Source organism: Eumetopias jubatus, unplaced genomic scaffold (assembly GCF_037043125.1).
Source record: "Eumetopias jubatus isolate StellerSeaLion01/CBP00866 unplaced genomic scaffold, mEumJub1_p1.0 scaffold_3, whole genome shotgun sequence".
NCBI classification, from domain to species: Eukaryota; Metazoa; Chordata; class Mammalia; order Carnivora; family Otariidae; genus Eumetopias; species Eumetopias jubatus.
The window spans coordinates 11,730,980-11,757,135 of record NW_028274809.1 but is presented as its reverse complement, the minus strand read 5'-3'; the positions used below and the strand labels follow the sequence as shown (position 1 = coordinate 11,757,135).

General features: G+C 40.9%; 1 protein-coding gene across 1 annotated transcript in view; it reads left to right on the top strand.

The window, feature by feature from the left end:
• DAW1 (dynein assembly factor with WD repeats 1) overlaps positions 1-25,342 on the top strand; it is a 49,826-nt gene extending 24,484 nt beyond the window's left edge. The window contains exons 7-13 of the mRNA XM_028105059.2: positions 8,009-8,116; positions 10,333-10,439; positions 11,932-12,034; positions 12,809-12,923; positions 20,072-20,148; positions 22,941-23,103; positions 25,308-25,342. Of these exons, the coding sequence (XP_027960860.2) occupies positions 8,009-8,116; positions 10,333-10,439; positions 11,932-12,034; positions 12,809-12,923; positions 20,072-20,148; positions 22,941-23,103; positions 25,308-25,342 (708 nt within the window). The remainder of the gene's footprint in view (positions 1-8,008; positions 8,117-10,332; positions 10,440-11,931; positions 12,035-12,808; positions 12,924-20,071; positions 20,149-22,940; positions 23,104-25,307) is intronic.
• Positions 25,343-26,156: the final 814 nt, after the last annotated feature.

The following is a 26,156-nucleotide window of genomic DNA, read 5'->3' as shown; positions in this document are numbered from 1 at the left end:
CAATTCCGCCTCCGGCAAAGACATTTGGGAACCATTGCAACAGGCCCCTCCCCCAGAAGATCAGCACGAACAGCCAGCCAAGACCAAGTTTACCAAGCTATGAGAGTGGGAGAACTCCAGAGCTAGGGGAATACTGCACATAGAATTCATGGCTTTTTTTACCATGATTCATTAGTCTTTCAAAGTTAATTTTTTTAACTGTTTTTTTTTTTTTAATTTTTCCTTTTCCCTTTTGCAACCAACATCTTCTCAATCCCTTTTTTAAAAAAACATTTTTTATTTTTCATTTTTAGAGTCATATTTTATCCCTTCATAGTAGTTACCCTTATTTTTGGGCATATATATATAAGTTGTTCTCTCTTTAAAACTTTGAGATACAGTTTCTTCTAACAGATCAAAATATACCCTAAATCACTAATGTATGGCTTTGTTCTAGTCTCCTGCCTGATCGCATTCTCTCCCTTTTTTTTTCTTTTTTTTTAATCTTCTTTCTTTTTTCAAACAACTTCTTATCAATTCCTTTTATAAAATCTTTTATAATTTTCATCTTTACAGTCATATTCCATCCCTTCATTGTATCAACCCTTATTTTGTACATATATAAGTCTTTCTTTCTTTAAAATTTTAGGAGGCACTTTCTTCTAACAGACCAAAATACACCCAAAATCTAGTGTGTGGCACTGATCTATGCACTAGCCTGATCATATTTGATCATATTCTGTTTGTTTTGTTTTGTTCTGTTTTTATCTTTTTCTTTTTCTTTTTTTTCCCTCTTTCTTTTTTCTTTCTTTCCCTTTCTTTTCCCCTGGTTTCAGGTCTTTTCTGATTTGTTTAGAGTATATTTGCTGGGGACGTTGTGGACCTGTTAGCATTTTGTTCTCTCATTCATCTATTCTCCTCCAGACAAAATGACAAGACGAAAAAAATCACCTCAGCAAAAAGAACAAGAGGTAGTACCATCTGCCAGGGACCTACTCAATAAGGACATTAGTACAATGTCGGACCTAGAGTTCAGAATCATGATTTTAAAGATATTAGCTGGGCTTGAAAAATGCATGGAAGTTATTAGAGAAAACTTTCCTGGAGAAAGAAAAGAACTAAAATCTAACCAAGTCGAAATCAAAAAGGCTATTAATGAGGTGCAATCAAAAAGGGGGGCACTAACTGCTAGGATAAATGAGGCAGAAGAGAGAATTAGCGATATAGAAGACCAAATGATGGAAAATAAAGAAGTTGAGGAAAAGAGAGATAAACAACTACTGGATCATGAGGGCAGAATTCGAGAGATAAGTGATACGATAAGACAAAACAACATTAGAATAATTGGGATCCCAGAAGAAGAAGAAAGAGAGAGAGGGGCAGAAGGTATATTGGAGCAAATTATAGCAGAGAACTTCCCTAATGTGGGGAAGGAAACAGGCATCAAAACCCAGGAGGCACAGAGAACCCCTCTCAAAATCAATAAAAATAGGTCAACACTCCGACATCTAACAGTGAAACTTACGAGTCTCAGAGACAAAGAGAAAATCTAGAAAGCAACTCAGGAGAAGAGATCTGTAACCTATAATGGTAGAAACATTAGATTGGCAACAGACCTATCTACAGAGGCCTGGCAGGCCAGAAAGGACTGGCATGATATCTTCAGAGCACTAAAGGAGAAAAATATGCAGCCAAGAATACTATATCCAGCTAGGCTGTCATTGAAAATAGAAGGAGAGATAAAAAGCTCCCAGGACAAACAAAAACTAAAGGAATTTGCAAAGACAAAACCAGCCCTACAAGAAATATTGAAAGGGGTCCTCTAAGCAAAGAGAGAGCCTAAAAGCAGCATAGACCAGAAAGGAACACAGACAATATACAATAACAGTCACTTTGTAGGCAATACAATGGCACTACATTTATATCTTTCAATAGTTACCCTGGATGTAAATGGGCTAAATGTCCCCATCAAAAGACACAGGCTATCAGATTGGATTAAAAAACAAGACCCATTAATATGCTGTCTGCAGGAGACTCATTTTAGACCCAAAGACACCCCCAGATTGAAAGTGAGGGGGTGGAAAACCATTTACCATGCTAATGGACACCAAAAGAAAGCCGGGGTGGCAATCCTTATATCAGACAAATTAGATTTTAAAACAAAGACTGTAATAAGAGATGAGGAAGGACACTATATCCTACTTAAAGAGTCTATCCAACAAGAAGATCTAACAATTGTAAATATCTATGCCCCTAACATGGGAGCAGCCAATTATATAAGGCAATTAATAACAAAAGCAAAGAAACACATTGACAACAATACAATAATAGTGGGGGACTTTAACACCCCCCCTGGCTGAAATGGACAGATCATCTAAGCAAAAGATCAACAAGGAAATAAAGACTTTAAATGACACACTGGACCAAATGGACTTCACAGACATATTCAGAACATTCTATCCCAAAGCAACGGAGTACACCTTCTTCTCTAATGCCCATGGAACATTCTCCAGAATAGATCACATCCTAGGTCACAAATCAGGTCTCAACCAGTACCAAAAGACTGGGATTATTCCCTGCATATTTTCAGACCACAATGCTTTGAAACTAGAACTCAATCACAAGAGGAAAGTCGGAAAGAACTCAAATACATGGAGGCTAAAGAGCATCCTGCTAAAGAATGAATGGGTCAACCAGGAAATTAAAGAAGATTTAAAAAAATTCATGGAAACCAATGAAAATGAAAACACAACTGTTCAAAATCTTTGGGATACAGCAAAGGCAGTCCTGAGAAGAAAGTATATAGGAATACAAGTCTTTCTCAAGAAACAAGAAAGGTCTCAAATACACAACCTAACCCTACACCTAAAGGAGCTAGAGAAAAAAAAGCAAATAAAGCCTAAACCCAGCAAGAGAAGAGAAATAATAAAGATCAGAACAGAAATCAATGAAATAGAAACCAAAAGAACAGTAGAACAGATCAACGAAACTAGGAGCTGGTTCTTGGAAGGAATTAACAAGATTGATAAACCCCTGGCCAGACTTATCCAAAAGAAAAGAGAAATGACCCAAATCAACAAAATCATGAATGAAAGAGGAGAGATCACAACCAACACCAAAGAAATACAAACAATGATAAGAACATATTATGAGCAACTCTATGCCAGCAAATTAGATAACCTGGAAGAAATGGATGCATTCCTAGAGATGTATCAACTACCAAAATTGAACCAGGAAGACATAGAAAACCTGAACAGACCTATAGCCACTAAGGAAATTGAAGCAGTCATCAAAAATCTCCCAACAAACAAAAGCCCAGGGCCAGGTGGCTTCCCAGGGGAATTCTACCAAACATTTAAAGAAGAATTAATACCTATTCTCCTGAAACTGTTCCAAAAAATAGAAATGGAAGGAAAACTTCCAAACTCATTTTAGGAGGCCACCATTACCTTGATCCCAAAACCAGACAAAGACCCCATCAAAAAGGAGAATTACAGACCAATATCCTTGATGAACATGGATGCAAAAATTCTTTTTTTAAACATTTTTTTAAAGATTTTATTTATTCATTTGAGACACAGAGATACACAGAGAGAGAGAGAGAGCATGAGTGGGGGGAGAAGCAGAGGGAGAGGGAAAAGCAGGCTCGCCGCTGAGCCAGGAGCCTTGATCCCAGGAAGCTGGGATCATGACCTGAGTTGAAGGCAGACGCTTAACCATCTGAGCCACCCAGGCAGCCCAGATGCAAAAATTCTCACCAAAATACTAGCCAGTAGGATCCAACAGTACATTAAACGGATAATTCACCATGACCAAGTGGGATTTATGCCTGGGCTGCAAGGTTGGTTCAACATCCGCAAATGAATCAACATGATACAGTATATTAACAAAAGAAAGAACAAGAATCATATGATCCTCTCACTAGATGCAGAAAAAGCATTTGACAAAGTACAGCATCCTTTCTTGATCAAAACTCTTCAGAGTATAGGGATAGAGGGTACATACCTCAATATCATAAAAGCCATCTATGAAAAACCTACAGTGAATATCATTCTCAATGGGGAAAAGCTGAGAGCTTTCCCCCAAGGTCAGGAACGCGGCAGGGATGTCCACTCTCACCACTGCTATTCAACATAGTATTAGAAGTCCTAGCCACAGCAATCAGAGAACAAAAAGAAATCAAAGGCATCCAAATCAGCAAAAAGGAAGTCAAACTCTCACTCTTTGCAGATGATATGATACTTTATGTGGAAAACCCAAAAGACTCCACCCCAAAACTGCTAGAACTCATACAGGAATTCAGTAAAGTGGCAGGATATAAAATCAATGCACAGAAATCAGTGGCATTCCTATACACCAACAACAAGACAGAAGAGAGACAAATCAAGGAGTCGATCCCATTTACAATTGCACCCAAAACCATAAGATACCTAGGAATAAATCTAACCAAAGAGGCAAAGGATCTGTACTCAGAAAACTATAAAATACTCATGAAAGAAATTGAGGAAGACACAAAGAAATGGAAAAACATTACATGCTCATGGATTGGAAGAACAAACGTTGTGAAGATGTCAGTGCTACCTAGAGCAATCTACACATTCAGTGCAATCCCCATCCAAATACCATCCACTTTTTTCAAAGAAATGGAACAAATAATCCTAAAATTTGTATGGAACCAGAAAAGACCCCGAATAGCCAGAGGAATGTTGAAAAAGAAAAGCAAAGCTGGCGGCATCACAATTTTGGACTTCCAGCTCTATTACAAAGCTGTCATCATCAAGAAAGTATGGTACTGGCACAAACACAGACACATAGATCAATGGAACAGAATCGAGAGCCCAGAAATGGACCCTCAACTCTATGGTCAACTCATCTTTGACAAAGCAGGAAAGAATTTCCAATGGAAAAAAGACAGTCTCTTCAACAAATGGTGTTGGGAAAATTGGACAGCCACATGAAGAAGAATGAAACTGGACCATTTCCTTACACCACACACAAATATAGACTCAAAATGGTTGAAAGACCCAAATGTGAGACAGGAGTCCATCAGAATCCTAAAGGAGAACACAGGCAGCAACCTCTTCGACCTCAGCCGCAGCAACTTCTTCCTAGAAACATCGCCAAGGCAAGGGAAGCAAGGGCAAACATGAACCATTGGGATTTCATCAAGATAAAAAGCTTTTGCACAGCAAAAGAAACAGTCCACAAAACCAAAAGACAACCGACAGAATGGGAGAAAATATTTGCAAATGACATGTCAGATAATCTATATCCAAAATCTATAAAGTATCCAAAATCTATAAAGAACTTATCAAACTCAACACCCAAAGAACAAATAATCCAATCAAGAAATGGGCAGAAGACATGAACAGACATTTTTCCAGAGAAGACATCCAAATGGCCAACAGAAACATGAAAAAGTGCTCAACATTGCTTGGCATCAGGGAAATCCAAATCAAAAGCTGGATGAGATACCACCTCACACCAGTCAGAATGGCTAAAATTAACAAGTCAGGAAAGGACAGATGTTGGCGGGGATGTGGAGAAAGGGGAACCCTCCTACACTGTTGGTGGGAATGCAAGCTGGTGTAACCCCTCTGGAAAACAGTATGGAGGTTCCTCAAAAAGTTGAAAATAGAACTACCATATGATCCAGCAATTGCACTACTGGGTATTTACCCCAAAGGTACAAATGTAGGGATCCAAAGGAGTACGTGCACCCCGATGTTTATAGCAGCAATGTCCACAATACCAAACTGTGGAAAGAGCCAAGATGTCCATCGACAGATGAATGGATAAAGAAGAAGTGGTATATATACACAATGGAATATTATGCAGCCATCAAAAGGAATGAGATCTTGCCATTTGCAACGAGGTGGATGGAACTGGAGGGTGTTATGCTGAGTGAAATAAGTCAATCAGAGAAAGACATGTATCATATAACCTCATTGATATGAGGAATTCTTAATCTCAGGAAACAAACTGAGGGTTGCTGGAGTGGTGGGGGGGGTGGGAGGGATGGGGTGGCTGGGTGATAGACATTGGGGAGGGTATGTGCTATGGTGAGTGCTCTGAATTGTGCAAGTCTCTTGAGTCACAGATCTGTACCTCTGAAACAAATAATGCAATATATGTTAAGAGAAAAAAAAGAAGAAGATAGCAGGAGGGGAAGAAGGAAGGGGAATGAATCGGAGGGGGAGACCAACCATGAGAGACAATGGACTCTGAAAAACAAGCTGAGGGTTCTAGAGGGGAGAGGGGTGGGGGGATGGGTTAGCCTGGTGATGGGTATTAAAGAGGGCACATTCTGCGTGGAGCACTGGGTGTTATGCACAAACAATGAATCATGGAACACTACATCAAAAACTAATGATGTAATGTATAGTGATTAACATAACAATAAAAAATTAAAAATAAAAAAAAGGAGAAAAGCAGAGCACCGTCAAAGCTGTCAAGGAGGAAGAAAATAGGGTGCCTGGGTGGCTCAGTCGTTAAGCATCTGCCTTCGGCTCAGGTCATGATCCCAGGGTCCTGGGATCGAGCCCCGCATCAGGCTCCCTGCTCCGTGGGAAACCTGTTTCTCCCTCTGCCTCTCCCCCTTACTCAAATCCGCACTCTCTCTCTCTCTCTGTCAAAAAAATAAAAAAATCTTTAAAAAAGAAAGAAGAAAGAAAATATGGAGAACAAAGGAATCAACACTGCAGGTGTCAGGGAGGTTAAATGGAGTGACCGATAGAGCCTTTGGATCATTTAACCAGAGTGCTTCCAGCATTTGAATAGTGGGGGATGGGCAAGCATGGGCAAGCAGCGATGATGGCACACTATTTTTCCAAGGAATTTGGTTGTGAAAGGACAAAAAGGTAGCTAAAAAAGAGGTACATAGAGTCAAGGGAGGATTTATTTTTATGTAGGAAGAGCTCAAGCCTATTTATAGGCCACTAGGAGGCATCCGGTCTAGATGGAGGGAAAAATTAGTGGGCACGTCTCCTCTAGGGGTGCAGGGAAGAGGGTGTCTCAGAAGGGCAAAGGGATCCCTCTGCACCTGACTCTGAAGGGAAAGGAAGTGAGGGCCAGGTGAGCAAGGTCTTCCCATAGGTGTTTTCTCTGGGAAGTAGTAGGAGGCCAGGTTATCTGTGGGGGAGGGATGAGGAGTGACTGGGGGCAAGAGTGGGGGAAGGGAGAATGTACAGAGCCAGAGGCACATTCAGGTAGGGAGGGAATGGTGCTGAGGACACAGCTGAGGACAGAAGGCCCGAATGAGTGACACCTGCAATCTGCTAGGCGGTTTTCTTAAGTTGAGTGGTGAGGGAGGGCCAATGAGTGGGTGAAATGCCTGCTTGATACAGTTGTTAGGAGTCTTATGGACGGTGCTGGGGAAAGGCAAGGAGTGAAGGTATTGAGGAGGCTGCAGGAATGATGCTTCCATGATGTCAGTTGAATGGAGGATGGGGTGCCAGGAAAAGGCAGGGGGTCTCAGTGAGATAGAAGATATCCTGGGGGTGGCTTGGTGAGGACGAAAGTGGAAGCATTGGGAAATTGTACCAAGAGATGGATGTATGGGTAGTGAATTTTCTAGAAAAAGTGACGTTGAGGTCCAGGTGTGGCCACGGAAGTGATTATTAAAGGTTGTCTAGGGTCATGGGTCTGCGCTACTGGATTGACAGCTCACACGAAGGCCAGCTAGGACATGGAATTGAGACCGTGAGCCAATAGTCAAAGTCCTGGGTGGGTGACGGAGCAGGATGGAAAGGACTGTGAAGTTAACAACAAGGAAGATGGGAGCCAGAGAGCATGGATCTCAAAGGAGATGGGTTTGCTTTTATTCTTGCTCTTCTGTGGTCTAGATCAAAGCAGCCTCTTGCTTCAGGATTCAACCTGCAGAAAGCAGGCCACCCAAATGCCACCCTGGCATCTCACTGCAGAGAATGAGGCTGAACCTAAGGTGGTTGCATCTTGAAGCTTTTCTATACAAAATTAACAATTCAAAACTCTTATCGTTCTAAAATTTCTTCTATTTCCTGCAATTCAGGTTTGTTTATCATTCAATCCTCAAAGCACACTGGTGGCTACTGGGAGCATGGACACAACGGCCAAACTGTGGGACATTCAGAATGGAGAGGAAGTGTTCACTTTAACAGTACGTGCATAATGTCACCAGCTTCGAGGGTTTTGTATTTTCCCTAGCCATTGCTCAGCATAAGCCTATTATTTGAGTTTGTTTTTATTCATATTCTTATTACAAAATGAGTTCTATGTCAGAAGGTATTTTTGAGCTATTGGTTTTCAGACTGCAGTGAAAAGAGTTGTCCCAGTTGGTTTGCTGGCTTTTCCTAAAGACTTTGATGGGGGAGCTGAGGAGGGCACATGGGCTTTTTTATTTTGACTAGCTTCCTTCTGTAAGCCATATTACGGACAGCTTAAATCCTAGCACCATCTATCTGGCATAAAGCCAAGTAGGCGGAGGCTCGCACTTTCTGGAAGAGGTAGAACTGGAGAAACTTGCCAGAAGATTCCTTAAAACAATAACCGTTAACACTCTCATCCTCCACCCGCTGGTCTCAAAAGCCTCCTGTATTACAAAGTCTGAAATGACAAGGGGTAAGTGGCATGAGGAGAAAGGCTAAAGGGCACTGCCCAGAGAGCAAGAGTTGGTGGTGTATCTCCACCGGGGTCTCTCTCTGTCCCCACCACGTGCCCAGCACCTTCCTCCCACATGCTCTCTCTGCTTCTTCCCACCCCAACCTAAACAACTGGACACACGCAGGGGGATTCTCTAGGCCAATCAGTGGGAACAACTGGGTGGGAAATCCAATTCTTTTTTTTTTATTCTTTCAAATTATAAATGGATTTCAAGTTAGGACCCCTTTCCTAGGAGAGCTTTTCCTAAGAAAGTAAAAAAAAAAAAAAAAGGACTAGAAAGAGAGAAAAAGCACTCTTTTTAATAAACACCAAGGGATTTTCTGAATTCAGAGTGCCAACCTTAATTAACATAAGTATACTCTTTTGATCTTTGTTCTCATCATTTCTGTGGGTCACTGTCTCTTCACTACCTCGTCTTTCAGACAGATGCTTAACGGTCTTGGAAAGGATGTATCTCCCTCGGCACACCTGCACCTGTCTGCTGCCAGACAACACATTGGTCTTGCGTGTTCGGAATTTTCATGTTCAGCTACATTTAATGTTTGCCATTTAGAATCAACCAGAAGTTTGATGTGCAAATGAACGTTTTCACTATTGAAAAAAGTAATGTTAATTTGCCAAAATAATTCGGGAAACAAGGGATATACTGTAAGCAGAGTCTGCTGCAGAGAGGGGCTTCCTCCCATTGTCTCAGAATGTTTGATGCATCGGTCCTAGACAGTGACCAAGTGAAAGTCAGGCCAAAGGCCAGATATTTATTAACCTATTTTATGTTAAATCATTGTAAGATGGGCGCCTGGGTGGCTTGGTTGGTTAGGGGCTGCTTTTGGCTCAGGTTATGATCTCAGGGTCCTGGCATGGAGCCCTGTGTGTTGGGCTTTCTGCACAGCGGGGAGCCTGCTTCTCCCTCTCTCTCTGCCCCTCTGCACCCCGCTCTTGCGCACTCTCTCTCAAATAAATAAAATCTTTTAAAAAATTGTCATAAGAATATCCTTTTTTTAAGTTAACTTTATTTCACAAACTTGCCTATCTCCTATTGTTAACCCGTAAAGCCTACAAGCTTTTTCTTAATAAAAGACTTATTTATTTTAGAGAGAGAGACAGACAGAGAGAGAACAAGAAGAGGAGGGGCAGAGAGAGAGAGAGAGAGAGAGACAAGCAGACTCCCTGCTGAGCGGGGACCCCCTCCCCCTCTGCGGGGCTGGATCTCAGAACCCTGAGATTAAAACCTGAGCCAAAACCAAGAGTCAGACACTTAACCTTAACAGACTGAACCATCCAGGTGCCCCAGCCTTTTTCTTTTCTTTTTTCTTTTTTTGCATACAGCCGTTTTAAAAGTGTTTTCAAGACAATGTAAAAGAAGCCCTCTGATTTCCGAAATCATGTCTTCCTATCCATTAAAACAAACAAACAAAACCCAGTTTTATTTAGTTTTACTAAGTTAAATGGACTTGATTTAGTGTATAATTCAACTTTTAGTAAATTTATGAAATTGTGCAACCTTCACCAAACTCTAGTATTCAAAATTTCCCCAAAAAGCTACCTGTGCCCATTTGCGGTCTCTCCCTATTACCACCCCGAGCCAACTACTAATCTCTTTTTTCCCTATAGAGTTTTTCCTTTTCTAGCATTTTCTTTTAAACTGTGACATTGTGCATTTGTAGAGATTGTTTTTCTGCAGGTAATGCATGATGACATCCACTCTCTTTCTAGGGACATTCTGCTGAAATCATCTCTTTGTCCTTTAACACCTTGGGAAACAGAATCATCACGGGATCTTTTGATCATACTGTTGCAGTGTGGGAAGCTGATACTGGAAGGTATTCTCCTTTTTTAGGGATGTTTTAATTTGGATCAGAGGGTTAAGAAGACCGTCTTTGCTGTTCACTAGTTCAATCTTGTATCTATTAACTGTGCTTTGGACTCTATAGGAATAGGATGCACTGAAAATAAATGAATTCATTATTTAATGATATTTCTGATCCAGAAAAAAAATGTGTGTTATCTTGGAATTCTGAGCAAATAATGCCACACAGAAACATAAAAGGAGAATGTTAATAATAGCCTGGGTGTATGGCTATTATTTGTTCCAGGTACTGTGTAATCAAATTTCAATGGCTTGTCATTATGGCAGGCATGGATATCATGAGTAAATAAAATTATGGCTAATTTTCCAAATTAAATTTAGTTCAACAACTTCAATTTCCTTCCTAATTATTTTGGGTTCTAGTTGCTAAGAAGTTAACTAAATTAGACTATTTGCGTTGGAAAGCTCTACCTTGGACTTGCCTGCGTCTTTTTTTTTTAAATTTTTTATTGTTATGTTAATCACTATACATTACATCATTAGTTCTTGATGTAGTGTTCCATGATTCATTGTTTGTGCATAACACCCAGTGCTCCACGCAGAACGTGCCCTCTTTAATACCCATCACCAGGCTAACCCATCCCTCCACCCTCCTCCCCTCCAGAACCCTCAGTTTGTTTTACAGAGTCCGTCGTCTCTCATGGTTGGTCTCCCCCTCCGATTTCCCCCCCTTCATTCTTCCCCTCCTGCTATCTTCTTCTTTTTTTTTTCTTAACATATATTGCATTATTTGTTTCAGAAGTACAGAACTGCGACTCAACAGTCTTGCACAATTCACAGCACTCGCCACAGCACATACCCTCCCCAATGTCTATCACCCAGCCACCCCATCCCTCCCACCCCCACCACTCCAGCAACCCTCAGTTTGTTTCCTGAGATTAAGAATTCCTCATATCAGTGAGGTCATATGATACATGTCTTTCTCTGATTGACTTATTTCACTCAGCATAACACCCTCCAGTTCCATCCACGTTGTTGCAAATGGTAAGATCTCATTCCTTTTGATGGACTTGCCTACATCTTGATAGAGGGGCTAAGTTCCAGGGGTTGCTACAAGATGGATACACCAAGAAATAGGGAGAAGGAAGGGCCCTTCAGACATTTGATGGGTAGTTTCTGAACTACCAAGGGGTCCACTGGTCTGGTATAAGAATACTTCCAGAATTTCAGACCAACTGTATTATTTTTTACCCATGGCTTTCTGAAGTCTTAAGTAATGTTATTTTTGAATGCTTCAAATGTAAGTATATTTTTGCCAAAATGAAATTAGTAGCCTACTTGACTGTTTTTGAGTTATACTACAACTATCATTATTTGTCATCAAAGATATTATTTGGTAAAGAACAAAATTTTGACTCTCACACCAATGGGCTTGACATCATTATTTGTGCACATATGCTGAAGCAAGATGTCTTTCACCAGTGTGAATCCTTTCCATTTTGTAGGAAGGTGTATACCTTAATCGGGCATCGTGCTGAAATTAGCAGTGCTCTATTCAACTGGGATTGCTCTCTGATTTTAACTGGCTCTATGGACAAGACCTGCATGGTGAGCTCAAGAAATATCTTTGCTTTACAGTTCTCCTGTGTGCACTTTTTACGGTGTCAGACAGTCATTGCAACATTACCTCATCTCAAAGGTGCTGTAAAATTAGGATGTTAATTTATAAATAATTGGTATTTTTAAATGTTAAGTTTCTGATCCCCCAGGTTTAAAAGAATTATGATAGAGCGAAACCATGTTAATTGAATCAAATGTATTACAACATCTTATTTTAAAAGACATGCTATTTTTCTTTAATGTCTCTCTGTTCATCTGTTAAACTTTGGTTAGAGTGAATCTCAAGGAGTCTCAATACAATATTTCCCTGCCTTTAAATTTCTGTTGCTAAGAGCTTAGGCTCTGGAATTAATATTTGATTACATACCCGATGTATTATAATCTTAATGCACTTTTCATTCTCTAGCATTATAGTTTCAGATCAAGCTCCTTATCATTCAATGACCTTTTTATGAAAAGAAGACATTTTCACTCCAATCAGTGAAGCACGCACTTTGAGATTTTTCCTAATATAGGGGCAGATTTGCACTATCCATTCTAAATGTCTGTCTCTGGTCTTCTCTTTGTCGAAAGTGTGCCTTGTGAGATGGTTGACTGTGGTCTCTTGTCATGAATCCAGGTAAACTTAATGGAACATGTGAAAATTATACACATGACCTTGGCACAGGTTATTCAGCTAGCCATAAGTATGTCATGGGCCTACTTCTTCCCATTTTTGCACTTTAGACAGGAATTCATGGTCACCTTCTGTTTCTGTTGCAGCTGTGGGATGCCACAAATGGAAAATGTGTGGCCACGCTGACAGGCCATGATGATGAAATACTAGACAGCTGTTTTGATTACACTGGAAAACTTATTGCAACTGCTTCAGCCGATGGTAGGTCATCTGTTCATACATTTAATTTGTTTGATCAACATGTATAATTCTACACTGTAGGTCATCTACCTGATGACCAGCTGTGAGAGAAACTACATCTGCCTCATCTCTGTGATGTTGGTCATTACACTCTGTCAGTATCATATTCTTGGTAACCACAGGTTATAATGTCTGCGTCATCTCCTTGACAACCACATCTGATGTTATCCCAGGCCTTTGCATCTTCACATCCCCTGGGTAACTATATATAATGGTATATTCTGGGTCATCTCCCTAATCATGCATTATGCTATACCGTGTCAACCTCGTCAACTTGACCGCCATCCATGGAGCTATAATAAATCTGCATTATCTCCTTTATACCATATGTGCTGCATGTAGCACATCTTTGTGATGAACATATGTGATGCTATGCTATACATCATGTTCTTGCTTACCACTTATCTACACTGGGTCTGCATCATCTTACTGGTAACTGTGAGCTGGTAGTACACTACGCATGCCTCAGTTCATTGAAGACCACAGATGATGCTACAATACATCTGTGTCACTTCGCTGTTGACCATGTATGCTATTCTGTTATGCCCACCTCATCCCTCCAGGACACATGTTACATGCTGTATCTACTCCAGCTCTGGGTCACCAAGCAAGATTAGGATGTTATGTATCATCATCATCCTGATGACCATGCATGATAATACACCATACTCAAATTTTCTTAAAAACCATGTATGATATTACACTCTACCTATATCATCTCCTCGATTGCTGCATATGATGTGTACTATGTCAGCATCATCTCCTTGATAACCATGTGTGCCGTGATACTAGAACTCATCTTGATGACAAATATATGTGATGCTACACTGTATCTGTGACATTTCACTGAAAACCCCATATAATGCTATGTGATGTCTGTATCATCTCATTGACAACCATCTGTATTGGTATACTACATATGCACTATGTCCTGGATGATAATTTATGATAGCAAACCGTAGGTCATCCTCATGATAACTATGTATTCCTGACAAGCATGTAAGAGGCTACACAACTTCTGCCTCATTCACTGGCCCCTCTGTCATTATATCATATCCATGACCACCACATGTGATACTATGTCTGCACCTTGACAACCACATGGGATGCTCCATCTACACCATCTCCTTGGCACCCATATGTGATGTTATACTAAGTCTATGTCATCTCATGCCATCACCCAACCATGTGTGATGCTGTTCTAGGAGTCATCTCCTCGATAATAAAGTGTGATGCTACACTATGCTACATGTCTTATTCCTGAAGACTGCAGATAATTCTATACCACCCCTGTGTCATCCACCTAATGGTCATGTATGGAGCTGTGCTAAGTCTATGTTATCCCTTTAATGACCATGTATGATGCTATATTGTGTCTATATCATATACCTGACTGCTATGTTTTAATTTACAGTCCTTGTCATTCTCCTTAAAATCATGTATGATGCTACACTATATCTTCATCTAATGTTTTATAACCATGTATGATGCTCTACCATACCTTCGCCATTTCCTAGAAATTTATGTGTGATGCTGTAATATTTTCACCTCATCACCTTGACAAGCACGTCTTCAAGGTCTTCTATGTCCGGATCCCTTCATTTACAAAACCGCATGATTCCATGTTCTATCTGGATTATATCCTTGAAGTCTGCTTATCACACTGTCCTTTAATGTCATCTCCTTGAGTGCTATGTGTGATGTTATCGTGTCATCTCCATGGTAGGCTCGTATGTTATGCTCTCTGTGCCCACAATTAATGAGGTTATGTGATGTTAAAGTGTGTCACTTCACTGACCTCCATTTATGATGCTATGCTCTGATTGCCTCCCCTCTCTGACAACCGTTCATGATGCTATACCTTATATCATATCCTGATAACCACATCATCTCCCTGAAAGTCATTAAGATGCTATGCTATTTCTGTGTTATCTCCTTAAAAACATGTATGGTGTTATACTATGTCTGTATCATGTTCTTCACAACGACATCTACATCCTCTTCTTGAAAATCACGTATGATGCTCTGTTATGAGAGTTTCCTCAATTACCACACATGAGGCTACATAATATAGGCATCATATCCTAGAAAACCATGCTATGTTATGTGCAACCTCCAAGACAAAAGTATGTGTGATGCTCTACTACTACTATCTCATCCCTTTAACAACCCTGTAAGATGCGATAGGATGTGACTAGATGATTTCTGTATCATGTCCACGATAATCACTACACCATGTCTGTGCCATTTGGAAAACAGTATGATGATACATTATTTCTGTGTCATTTTCTTATTTTTATGCTGACATCTATATGTCTCGTATTCCTGATAAGCACCTATGACATTGCGATATGTCTGTGTCAAGTCCATTCTATCCACATATGATGCGAATTATGTCTATGTCGTCACTCTGATGTCCACGTATGACACTACACTATGTGTCATCTCCCTAATAATGTATGTCACCATGCTCTATTTGCATCATTTACCCGACAACCAAAGTGATGCTACACTACTTCTGGGTCATCTCCTTGACAACCATGTATGAAGTTATACTATGTCTCATCGTGTCTCTGACGATGGATGAAGCTACATGCTATGTTTGCGTATTTTTCTAATAGATGCTCTATTATGGGTAGTCCCCTGACAATCATGTCTGATGCTCTGAGTATCTGTGCCATCTGGTCCACCATTTATGATGCTACAGTATGTCTGTGGTAAGCACATGTAATGCTATCGTGTGATGGCAGCATCTCTTGTATAACCGAATTCATTTGCCAGGGCTGCCATAGCAGAGTACAACAGACTAAGTGGCTTAAACAACAGGAATTTCTTTTCTCACAATTCTGGAAGCTACAAGTTTGAGATCAGGGTGTTGGCAGCCTTGGTTTCTTCTGAGGCCTGCAGGTGGCAGTTTTCTCCCTGTGTCTTCATGTGGTCTTCCCTCCGCATGTGTCTGTGTTCTCACCTCTTATTCTTATAAGGGCACCAGCTATTTTGGGTTAGGGCCCACTCTAATGACCTCATGTTACTCTATCACCTCATCTTCTTTAAAGGCTCAAACTCCAAGTAAGTCAACTTCTAAGGTACTCGGGGTTGGGAATTCAACATAGGAGTTTTGTGGGGGACACAATTTGGTCCATAACACCATGTATGACATACAGCATGTTTGCATTTTCTGCCTGAAGGCTTCTCTCCTTGCGAATCCCAGGATCTGACATGTCTGCATCATGTCTTTGATAATCATATGTGAGTCTATGCTGTAGATCATCTTTCTGACAACCACATATCATGCTACACTATGTATCATCTTTTAACCTGCTCTATATGATGCTACACTGCGACTTCCCACTGTCCTGATAGCTGTGGATGATGCCGTACTATGGGTAAGCTCCCTGATGACAGTGAATGATGCTTCATGATGTCTGTATCATATCCTTGACAAATACATATGATGCCACACTCTGTATCAAATTTAAGTATGTGTCATGGTATGTCATTACTACTGAATGTTTCGATAAATACATCATGCTGTGCCATTATTCATGTCTTTGGCAACCTCCTAGGGATATATGCTGTATATGCTATACTATGTTTATGTCATCTCCTTGATAACCATGTGGAGTGCTACACTATTTTGCATCATCTCCCAGACGACAGTGTGTGATGATATAGTATGTGTCATATCCATGATGGCCTTATATGGTGCTACAACATATCTGTGCCATCGGTTGATGATCCATTATGTTGCTACACTGGGTATGTGCCATCTTCCTGTAGTCCACAGATGACTCTACACAACATCTCCATTATCTGTTTGAGGTCATGTATGATGCTACATTGTGTGTTTTCATCTCCTTGACAACTACACATCATGCTCCACTATGTCTACATCATCTCCGTGATGACCACCTGTGACACTATATTATATCTGTGTCACCTCCCCATGAATGCATATCATGCTGTACTATGATTATGTCATCACCATGTCAGCACACTTAAGCCTACACTGTGTCTAAGTCGTCTCTTTGAAATATCACACATGATGTTTCATTATGTCTAATTCCTTTAGTGACCGACCCTATGTGATGCTACATCATGTCCATGTAAACTTAACAGCCATTTAAGAAATTCTAGCAAAAATGGGATGCTTTTTTTCAGACATGACTTGTTCTTTGTTTGCCTGCATTTTTTCCTTGTGACTAACATATTGTTAAGTAGTCACATATCCTTTGTTATAATCAGTTGTAGAATTTTGCCAGTGATTCATTTTAATTACAATCTTTATTCCACCTTTGTCTCCCTTTTCAAAATTACATTTGCATGCTGTTCCCTTACTCACTAGGACTTTTCAAAGGTGATTCTTTGATCATACATAAAGTCCTTTCTATATCCTGGAATATAAATGCCCTGAATTTGGAGAACTCTATCTTTCAAAGTGACTACCTTCTTTATCACCTTCTTACAGAGCTTAACTTTTTAAAATCATCCCTCAATGGTAATTAATCTACCCTTTTTATTTTAAATATCATTCTCACTTATATAAAAAAAAAATCCATTCAACAAGAATAGGGAAGCGACTTTGTGCCAGGAATTGTTTTAGGAACATGGGCTATATCAATGAACAAAAGAGAGAGGAATTCCTTCCCTCATGCAGCTATATTTTGGAGGGGGAGACAATGAAGAATATCATATATGTGTTTTCCATAGAGTGTTAGAATATAGAGGATGTTAGGTTATAAAGAATGTTAGGAGTTTGTCAGCACTGTGGGTGGAGAAACAAGCAGGCTCTGCGGATCAGGATGCTGAGAGATGGATGAGAATTAACTGCAAGTTCAATAATTCTTTTGTTTTCTCTGTCATCTCATATGTCCCCTAGCAGTGATCCCATTCTTTCCTTGTTCAATAAGACATTACTTCAAAAAAAAAAATTTTTTTTGGTATGTTTTGTGAACCTCTTCTCATTCTGCATCTTCTAAGAAGTCTTGATGTTTGGAAACATCTTGTTTACTTAACTCTGCTGCTTGCTTCTCATTCCCTACTTAAAACTGGATCCATTCAACAGGGGTTAGTTGAAGCTGTGAAGTGACATCTGTTTCTTCACATTTATCACCTTTTACTTCCTCATTTGAATTACTCTCAAGGCTGCATTATTTTTTGGTGTCTTATTCATATTTCTATCTTTTAAAAATATAGTTTTAGGCGATATTTCTGTGTTTTCTGAAGTTTAAAAATGCTTTTGAGAAATTTGGAGAATTACCGTAGGCAGGATATTCATTTTTGTTGTATTAACACATTCTTTTTTTTAAAGATTCATTTATTTGTTTGAGAGAGAGAGAAAGAGAGCAAGCGAAGGTGGAAGGGGCATAGGGAGAGAATCCCAACCAGACTTCCTGTTGAGCACAGAGCCCAATATGGGGCTCAATCTCACGACCCTGAGATCATGACCTGAGCTGAAACCAAGAGTTGGACACTCAACTGAATAAGCCACCCAGCCGCCCCAATATTAACACATTCTTTAAAAAAAAAGATTTTATTTATTTATTTGAGAGAGAGCATAAGCAGGGGGGAGGGGCAGAGGAAGAGGGAGAAGCAGACCCCCGCTGAGCAGGGGGCCCTATGTGGGGCTCGATCCTAGGACCCCGGGATCATGACCTGAGCCAAAGGCAGACATTTAACTTACTGAGCTACCCAGGCACCCTATTAACACAATCTTAAAACACACCGGTCACTTTAAGGCTTTTGAAATGTCCGACTAGCAAGGTTTATATTTTTAGTCATATTAATTGTAAAATAGCAATTTTCATCTATTTCTTCCTGAAGTTGACATTGTCAGAAGGGCAAGTAAAAAATTTACTGAGATGTTTTGCTCTTTTCTGAATGAAAATTAAGTAACCAAAATTCTCTATCGTTACTAATTTTGCCTCTATGTAATTTTGTAATTGCAATAAGAGAGCAGCCTTCATCTGGCCAGAAAAATTTTAACTTTTTCTCTGACAACAATTTTACTGCCGCTGTTTTTCTCCTTCTACATTTATTTAACTCCTCCATTCCTTAATTCTAAGGAAATGTCTATACCATTTCTTCCTTCCTTCCACCCACCCATCCAACCATCCATCTTTCCATCCACCCATCCATCCATCCATCCATCCACCCACCCATCCCTCCATCCACCCATCCATCCATCCATCCATCCATCCATCCATCCATCCACCCATCCATCCATCCATCCACCCATCCATCCTCTCCATCCATCCATCTATCCATCCATCCATCCATCCATCCATCCACCCATCCATCCATCCATCCATCCACCCATCCATCCATCCATCCATCCACCCACCCATCCCTCCATCCACCCATCCATCCATCCATCCACCCATCCATCCTCTCCATCCATCCATCCATCCACTCCATCCACCCATCCATCCACCCACCCATCCATCCATCCACCCATCCACTCTATCCACCCATCCATCCACCTATCCATCCACCCATCCATCCACCCATCCACTCCATCCACCCATCCATCCATCCATCCATCCATCCATCCATCCAGCATCCACTTATTGAGTGTCTACTGGGACCTTGGCACTTCTGGGCCCTGAGGATACAAGAGGGAACAAACCATTCTACCAGCTCTTTCTGTAGAAAGGCTTCCCTGGTGCCTGTTCTTTGCCCAGCGAGTAGCAGTTGTTGCTCCATTTCAGAAAGGCCTCTCAAACCTTCTGTAACCTTAGACTCCTATTTGGTGTGTGATGCTGGTCTGGCTGCTTATTTCATCGCCTGCCTCTCAAAACTTGTTTTGATTCTCCCTTTTCCTGTTACAAACTTTTTCTTTGTGGATTCCTTCCCCCCCCTTTTCCACCTTGGAACCCATCATTTCTTCTAATAAGTTCGGGGCTAGAGGGGCACCCTGCTTCCCCTCTTCTCCTGCAGTGGCGCCAGCTTACATTTGCAGTTTTAGGTGGTGGCTCTCACCACAGGCAAGAAGACAAGCAGCCACAGAGCCTGTATGTCAGAGGAATAGATAGTCTATAATTCAGGGCACATGGCTCAAAGTTCTGTATTTCAGACGCATTCATATGTGTTTCCGCTCTTTCAAAAAGGAACAGCAAGAGTTTTCAGTGCAGCCACAAGAAAATGCATTACCAAATTGGAAGGCCATGAAGGCGAAATTTCAAAGGTGAGTTGCTTTCTCATCTGGAGCAATTTATTTAGCTTTAAAAACATAGCATGCTTAGTGTAAATAGGTCTGTTGGCACTAGGGCTTGTCCAAATTATCTCACTCTTTCTAGAAATCAGCTACCTAAAAACTATATTTTTAAGTGTGACCTCAAACTTAGCATGATAAAAGATTCTTAAAACCTTTTAAAAAGTATAAAACAGCATTTTTTCTCAGCCATCAGCAAAAGATGGAGTTCACTGAAAATACCTATTAAAGCTATTTAAGAAACTTACGAAGTGCTTTTCCTGATCCTAGCAGACACACAAGTATATTTTATGCAAAAAAACATGCTGTGCAGCAAGTATCAAGTGTTTCATAAATTAGATGCAATTGAGGAACTATTTCCTGGAACTATTTAACACTTAACAGAGTTTAAAATGACCTACTTTGAAACTTCAAGGCTGTAGCTTAGGATTTTGTCTAAGCTCCTCCCACAAGCTGATTCCCAGAGCAGGGCCTTCCAATCTGTGATCTGAGGTTTGGCTGTGTCCTCCAAAAACTCTGGAAAGGCCGGGACTTGGTGACTCTCAGCTCCCACCCAGCTCAGCCCAGTTCCTTGGTCTCATACCTGAGATCACATTTGCTCCTTCCTTTTAAAGGATCAGTTTGATGGCTTCAGGTCCTGGAATGTTGCCCCTGGACCCTGGAACTGCCTCCTGTTGTACTCTCCCTCCCCCTCCCTCCTCTGCACCTGCTGCTGGTGGCCAGGAGCCCCTGCCCTTCAAGGTTGGTCTCTGAGGCCACACAGAACACATCTCTTCCATAGGCTAGGAGGCATTAGGGCCTGGCAGGAAGGGAAATAGGGAAGTGTGGATGTGGGAGACAGCCTGGGAAGAGAGCCCAGGCCATGTTGCTGAGTGATTGGTCTGATAACCATTGACATGCATGATGTGGCCCACTCAACAAGCACACATGTTTTTGTGTATATAAAGAGTTCTCACACTCTATATTGCATTTTAGGCTTGTGCGATACACTACTTATTGAATTGCCATTCAGCAATGGCATTTCTATGGTATACAAAGTTAAGGTATTCATTCATTCATTCAGCAAATGCTTTTTTTTCTTTTTTTTATTATGTTATGTTAGTTATCATACAGTACCTCATTAGTTTTTGATGTAGTGTTCCATGATTCATTGTTTGCATATAACACCCAGTGCTCCATGCAATACGTGCCTTCCTTAATACCCATCACTGGGCTAACCCATTCCCCCACCCCTCTGCCCTCTAAAACCTTCAGTTTGTTTCTCGGAGTCCATAGTCTCTCATGGTTCATCTCCCTCTCTGATTTCCCCCCCTTCATTTTTCCCTTCCTTTTCCTAATGTCCTCCATACTATTCCGTATGTTCCACAAATAAGTGAAACCATATGATAATTGACTTTCTCTGCTTGACTTATTTCACTTAGCATAATCTCCTCCAGTCCCATCCATGTTGATGTAAAAGTTGGGTATTCATCCTTTCCGATGGCGAGTAATATTCCATTGTATATATGGACCACATCTTCTTTATCCATTCGGCTGTTGAAGGGCATCAAGTCAAAAAATGGACAGAAGACATGAACAGACACTTCTCAAAAGAAGACATACAAATGGCTAACAGACACATGAAAAAATGTTCATCATCATTAACCATCAGGGAAATCCAAATCAAAACCACATTAAGATACCACCTTACACCAGTTAGAATGGCAAAAATTGACAAGGCAAGAAACAACACATGTTGGAGAGGTTGTGGAGAAAGGGAAACCCTCTTACACTGTTGGTGGGAATGCAAGTTGGTACGGCCACTTTGGTAAACAGTGTGATGGTGCCGCAAAAAATTAAAAATAGAGCTACCCTATGACCCAGCAACTGCATTACTGGGTATTTACCCCAAAGACACCAATGTAGTGAAAAAAGGGCCATGTGTACCCCAATGTTCATAGCGGCAATGTCCGCAATAGCCAAACTGTGGAAAGAGCCCAGATGCCCTTCAACAGACAAATTGATCAGCAAATGCATTTTGAGAGCTTTCCTTGTGCTAGGCATTGTACTGGGGACACAGGGACAAAAAAAGCCATGCTCTTGAGCCTTGTCCTCATCAAACCTTCAGTTATGGAGGAGGTGACCCAAATCTTACGGTGTCTTACGATGATTTAGAGAGGGTTATAAGTGTGGCACCCAAAGGAATAGTGAACCAACCATTTCCTTTGGCAGTCGCTCAGATACCGCTTGGCACATAGGAGGCACTCAGGACATATTTATACAACGTGCTTTACTTTGAGTGGCAGTAGAACGAAAGTTTCCCCACCATTCACTCGTTCTGTGGCACAGACTGAAAGACAATCTATATGCCTCTGATGACAGAAAGTTGGGTTATAGGGATAATATGGAGGCTTGGGTGTGAAGGAACCTGACTTGTGTTCTCATCCACACCAGGGCTGTCTCTTTGTTTGTATGGAGAGACTTGCATCTTGAGTCTTTGGAAAGAAGCTAGGTGGGGAATACTCGAATTAGAAGGGAGCTTTGGTCTTTATCCTTAGAACTGTGGGGTGGGGGTGGGGTGGCCAGTTATACTTTTCTGTCTAGACTTTAATTTTCATGTATTAGTCCCTGTAATTCACCCCTCCCCCAAGAAGGAACTGTTCTATGTAAGAATAAATGTCAAGCTGGGAAGATGACAGGTGCTTAGTCATGTCCCACTTTTGCCGATTAAAAATCTATCAGGAATCAAATTACACAAACCTGTCATTTTCCTTTCTCTCTTGCAGATTTCTTTCAACCCCCAAGGGAATCATCTTCTGACTGGCAGCGCTGACAAAACAGCTAGAATCTGGGATGCTCAGACTGGTCAGTGCCTCCAGATTCTCGAGGGGCACACGGATGAGATCTTTTCATGTGCTTTCAACTATAAAGGCAACATAATCATTACAGGTATGGGAGAGAGAAACACATAGACTTGGTTTTCTTTTTCAGTTGGCTGAGTTTCCAAGCTGAATACCGAAAGGATTTTACTGCTCTCTCTGCCCCCTCTTGCAGGGTCCCTGGTGCATGCCCATGCTTCCCACACCCGTGATTTAATTTTAGTTGCATGTGGGACCACAAGGGTGAGCTTTGACTATACGGCTTTGTTGAATTTTGAATTTTAGTTGCTCTTAACAAAGAATTCAGTAGCCTGCCTTACTGGTTACCACTTCTCCCCAGGCAGTGCCCGCTGAATGGTTAATATTCAGTTGTCAGTAAGTGTTAGTAACTAAAACAGGCTAGGACACAAGTTCTGCACCGTTGGACTTCCAGCCGATGAGAGATTTATTCTTTGAACTAAGTTGTTTTCTCCTTGGATGCCCCCTGCTAACACCTTAGTGTTTGGGGGAAGAGAACCCATATTGAGCATTTTTTTCAACCATTAACAATTTATTGTGAATTAATTATATTAGAGATGTTTTATAAGAACTGGATTGAGAATAGGTTAACTTTGTGGAAAGTGACAAGAGTATGGTGTGAGGTTAGTGTGGTGCCTCCGGAAGCAGGCCCTAGCAGGGAGTGGGGTGGTAAAGCTGTGTGGGGTAGGGGCACCCTAAGAGGGCACAGAGGACAGAATCTACCTAACCCCCAGTGATTCTTAATGTGTTGCGCAATTTCAGAATTGCTTAATTGGTCCATTAAGTTACATGTCCCATGTGCAAGGTTGACTTTCTATACTGGCTGATTAAGTAGCTTCTTAGTCATATAACTTCAGGGGTGTTGAGAATAATCTCCCTTTTTTGCCCTAAAAACCTCATGTTAGTATGTAATTGTGGATAATTTCTAAAATTACGGATTACTTTCTGGAGTTTATGATTTGCCTGCGTCACTAAAATGTGGGTACTCTTAAGGCAATACCATGATAACCCACATATTTTATTGTGAGCACAATGTCAAATCCTTTCCCATGACGAGGAAAGAGATGGGAGGCCGTGATGGGGGCACCAGAGGCTCATGTAGGAAGCTGATGGCAAGTAAGGAAAAGGAAGATGGGGCTGTTTTGTCAGAGGACCAGCCTTTTCTAGTCTACATGGTTCATGTTAGACCAGCTGTGTGGTACCTTTTCCCGGAGCCACAGGAGATCCTAAGAGACTTTAGGGAAGAACATTGTTTATGCCCTGTTTTGGTGCTGGCATTTGCACTCCTGAGCTCGTTAAGATATTAATGATTTATTTAGTGTCTCTCAAAGCACCAAAGTGCTGAATACTGGCCTGCTGGATAGGGGAGCTTACTACAAGGGGGTGACACTTCTGTCTTGTCATCACCAGAACAGTCACTTTGTTTGAATGGATCTACCCCCTTTTCTTGACGGGCCCAGGTGTGATTAACTGCATGAGTTTTCATGGGCTGCCTAAGGTTGGGCCTGAAATCACAAAATGGAAGGAACTTGGCCAGCACGGTCATTAATTTTTTTTTTAGAAGATGAGGTGTCTTTTGGTGGAATGAACAGTTTTCACAGGCTCTCCCAATCCATGTAACCAGCACACTTCTTATATTGATGTTATGTGCCTGGCTCCCAAAGTCAGAGAACCAGCAGTGCCCAGCGCTGCTCCATACCAGGGTGGTCATTTCCAAAGGCAGAATGAATGTGAATGGCATCCTTGGGTAGCAGTTGGTCAGAGCTGCTTTGGAAGAGTGTCTGTCATAGCAGTGGGGAGGGTGAAAGAATGCACATTTCACATTTTACCAACAATGAGAAAAATCCGTTGACGTTTTGAAATGTTCTGAAGTGGAATGTGTTGCAGCCTTATAAGTTAATCACCCGGTTCTGGGGATGTTCAAATTCACTGTCTTTCCACTTGACTGCATTGTTTGAGGGGAGGGCAGAGGGAATGAGCAGAGGAGAAGGCTGCATTCTCAGGGCTCCAGTTCTGAGATGCCATGAATCTCACACGTGTGAGTAGGACATGAACTTGCCCAATTGATGACTGACAGGAATCATTAAAAATACAAAACTCTTGCCCCCAAAATGCTGGAGCAGCTCAAAGACTCCACAGCTGGGCACACTGAGTACATTAATCATCGTCAATGTCCCAGAGAAGATCAACTTGTAAAAAGGGAGAGTTAGTGAATGAAATAAAGAAAAAATAACTTGGTGAAATTTGTTTTATTAGGTAGCAAGGATAATACGTGTAGGATATGGCGCTGACTGAAGAAAAAGGCAGTTGGTGAACAAATTTGCTAGTAATGGAGATCAAGACCTGGAGCTTCACAGAGAGCAAGCAGGCTGTTTGGATATTTCATGTTTTCTCTCTTTCCAAAAGTCAGCAATTTATACACTAACCTTAGCTTCATGGATATGACCATTAAAACTGATAAAGTTATATCATTTCTTGATATTATTTGATGGGAATGACAGGAAAGAGCATAATGTTTGGCAAATGTCACTGGTCATTTCAATTTTGTTTTTATTTTTAGTAGCATCATGGTAGTGATTAAGGAAACCAGAGTGATTTAACAGTGTGTCTCCAAGATTCGACTTTGTAAGCTATTATAATTTCTGTTGAATAAAGTTTTTGGAAGCAGTTCTTAATGAATTGCACATCTATATTTATGATGTATGTTTCTCTTTTCTTGTGATGAGAACTTTTAAATCTACTCTCGTAGCAACTTTCAAATATACAATACAGCATTATTAACTACAGTCACCATGGTGTCTATGACATGCTCAAGGCTTATTTATTTTTTAGCTGGAAGTTTGTACATTTTGACAGCCTTCACCCATTTTGCCCATCCCCCCAATGCCCTGCCTCTGGCAACCGCAAACCACCAATCTGTTCTCTGTATCTATGAGTTCGGTGGGTTTTTTTTTTCTGTTTTATTTTTCTTTTCAGGTTCCACATATGAGTGAGAGCATACAGTATTTGTGTTTCTCTGTCTGACTTATTTTGCTTAGCAAAATGCCCTCAAGGTCCAACCCTGTTGTTGCAGATGGCAAGATTTCCTTCTTTTCTATAGTGAGC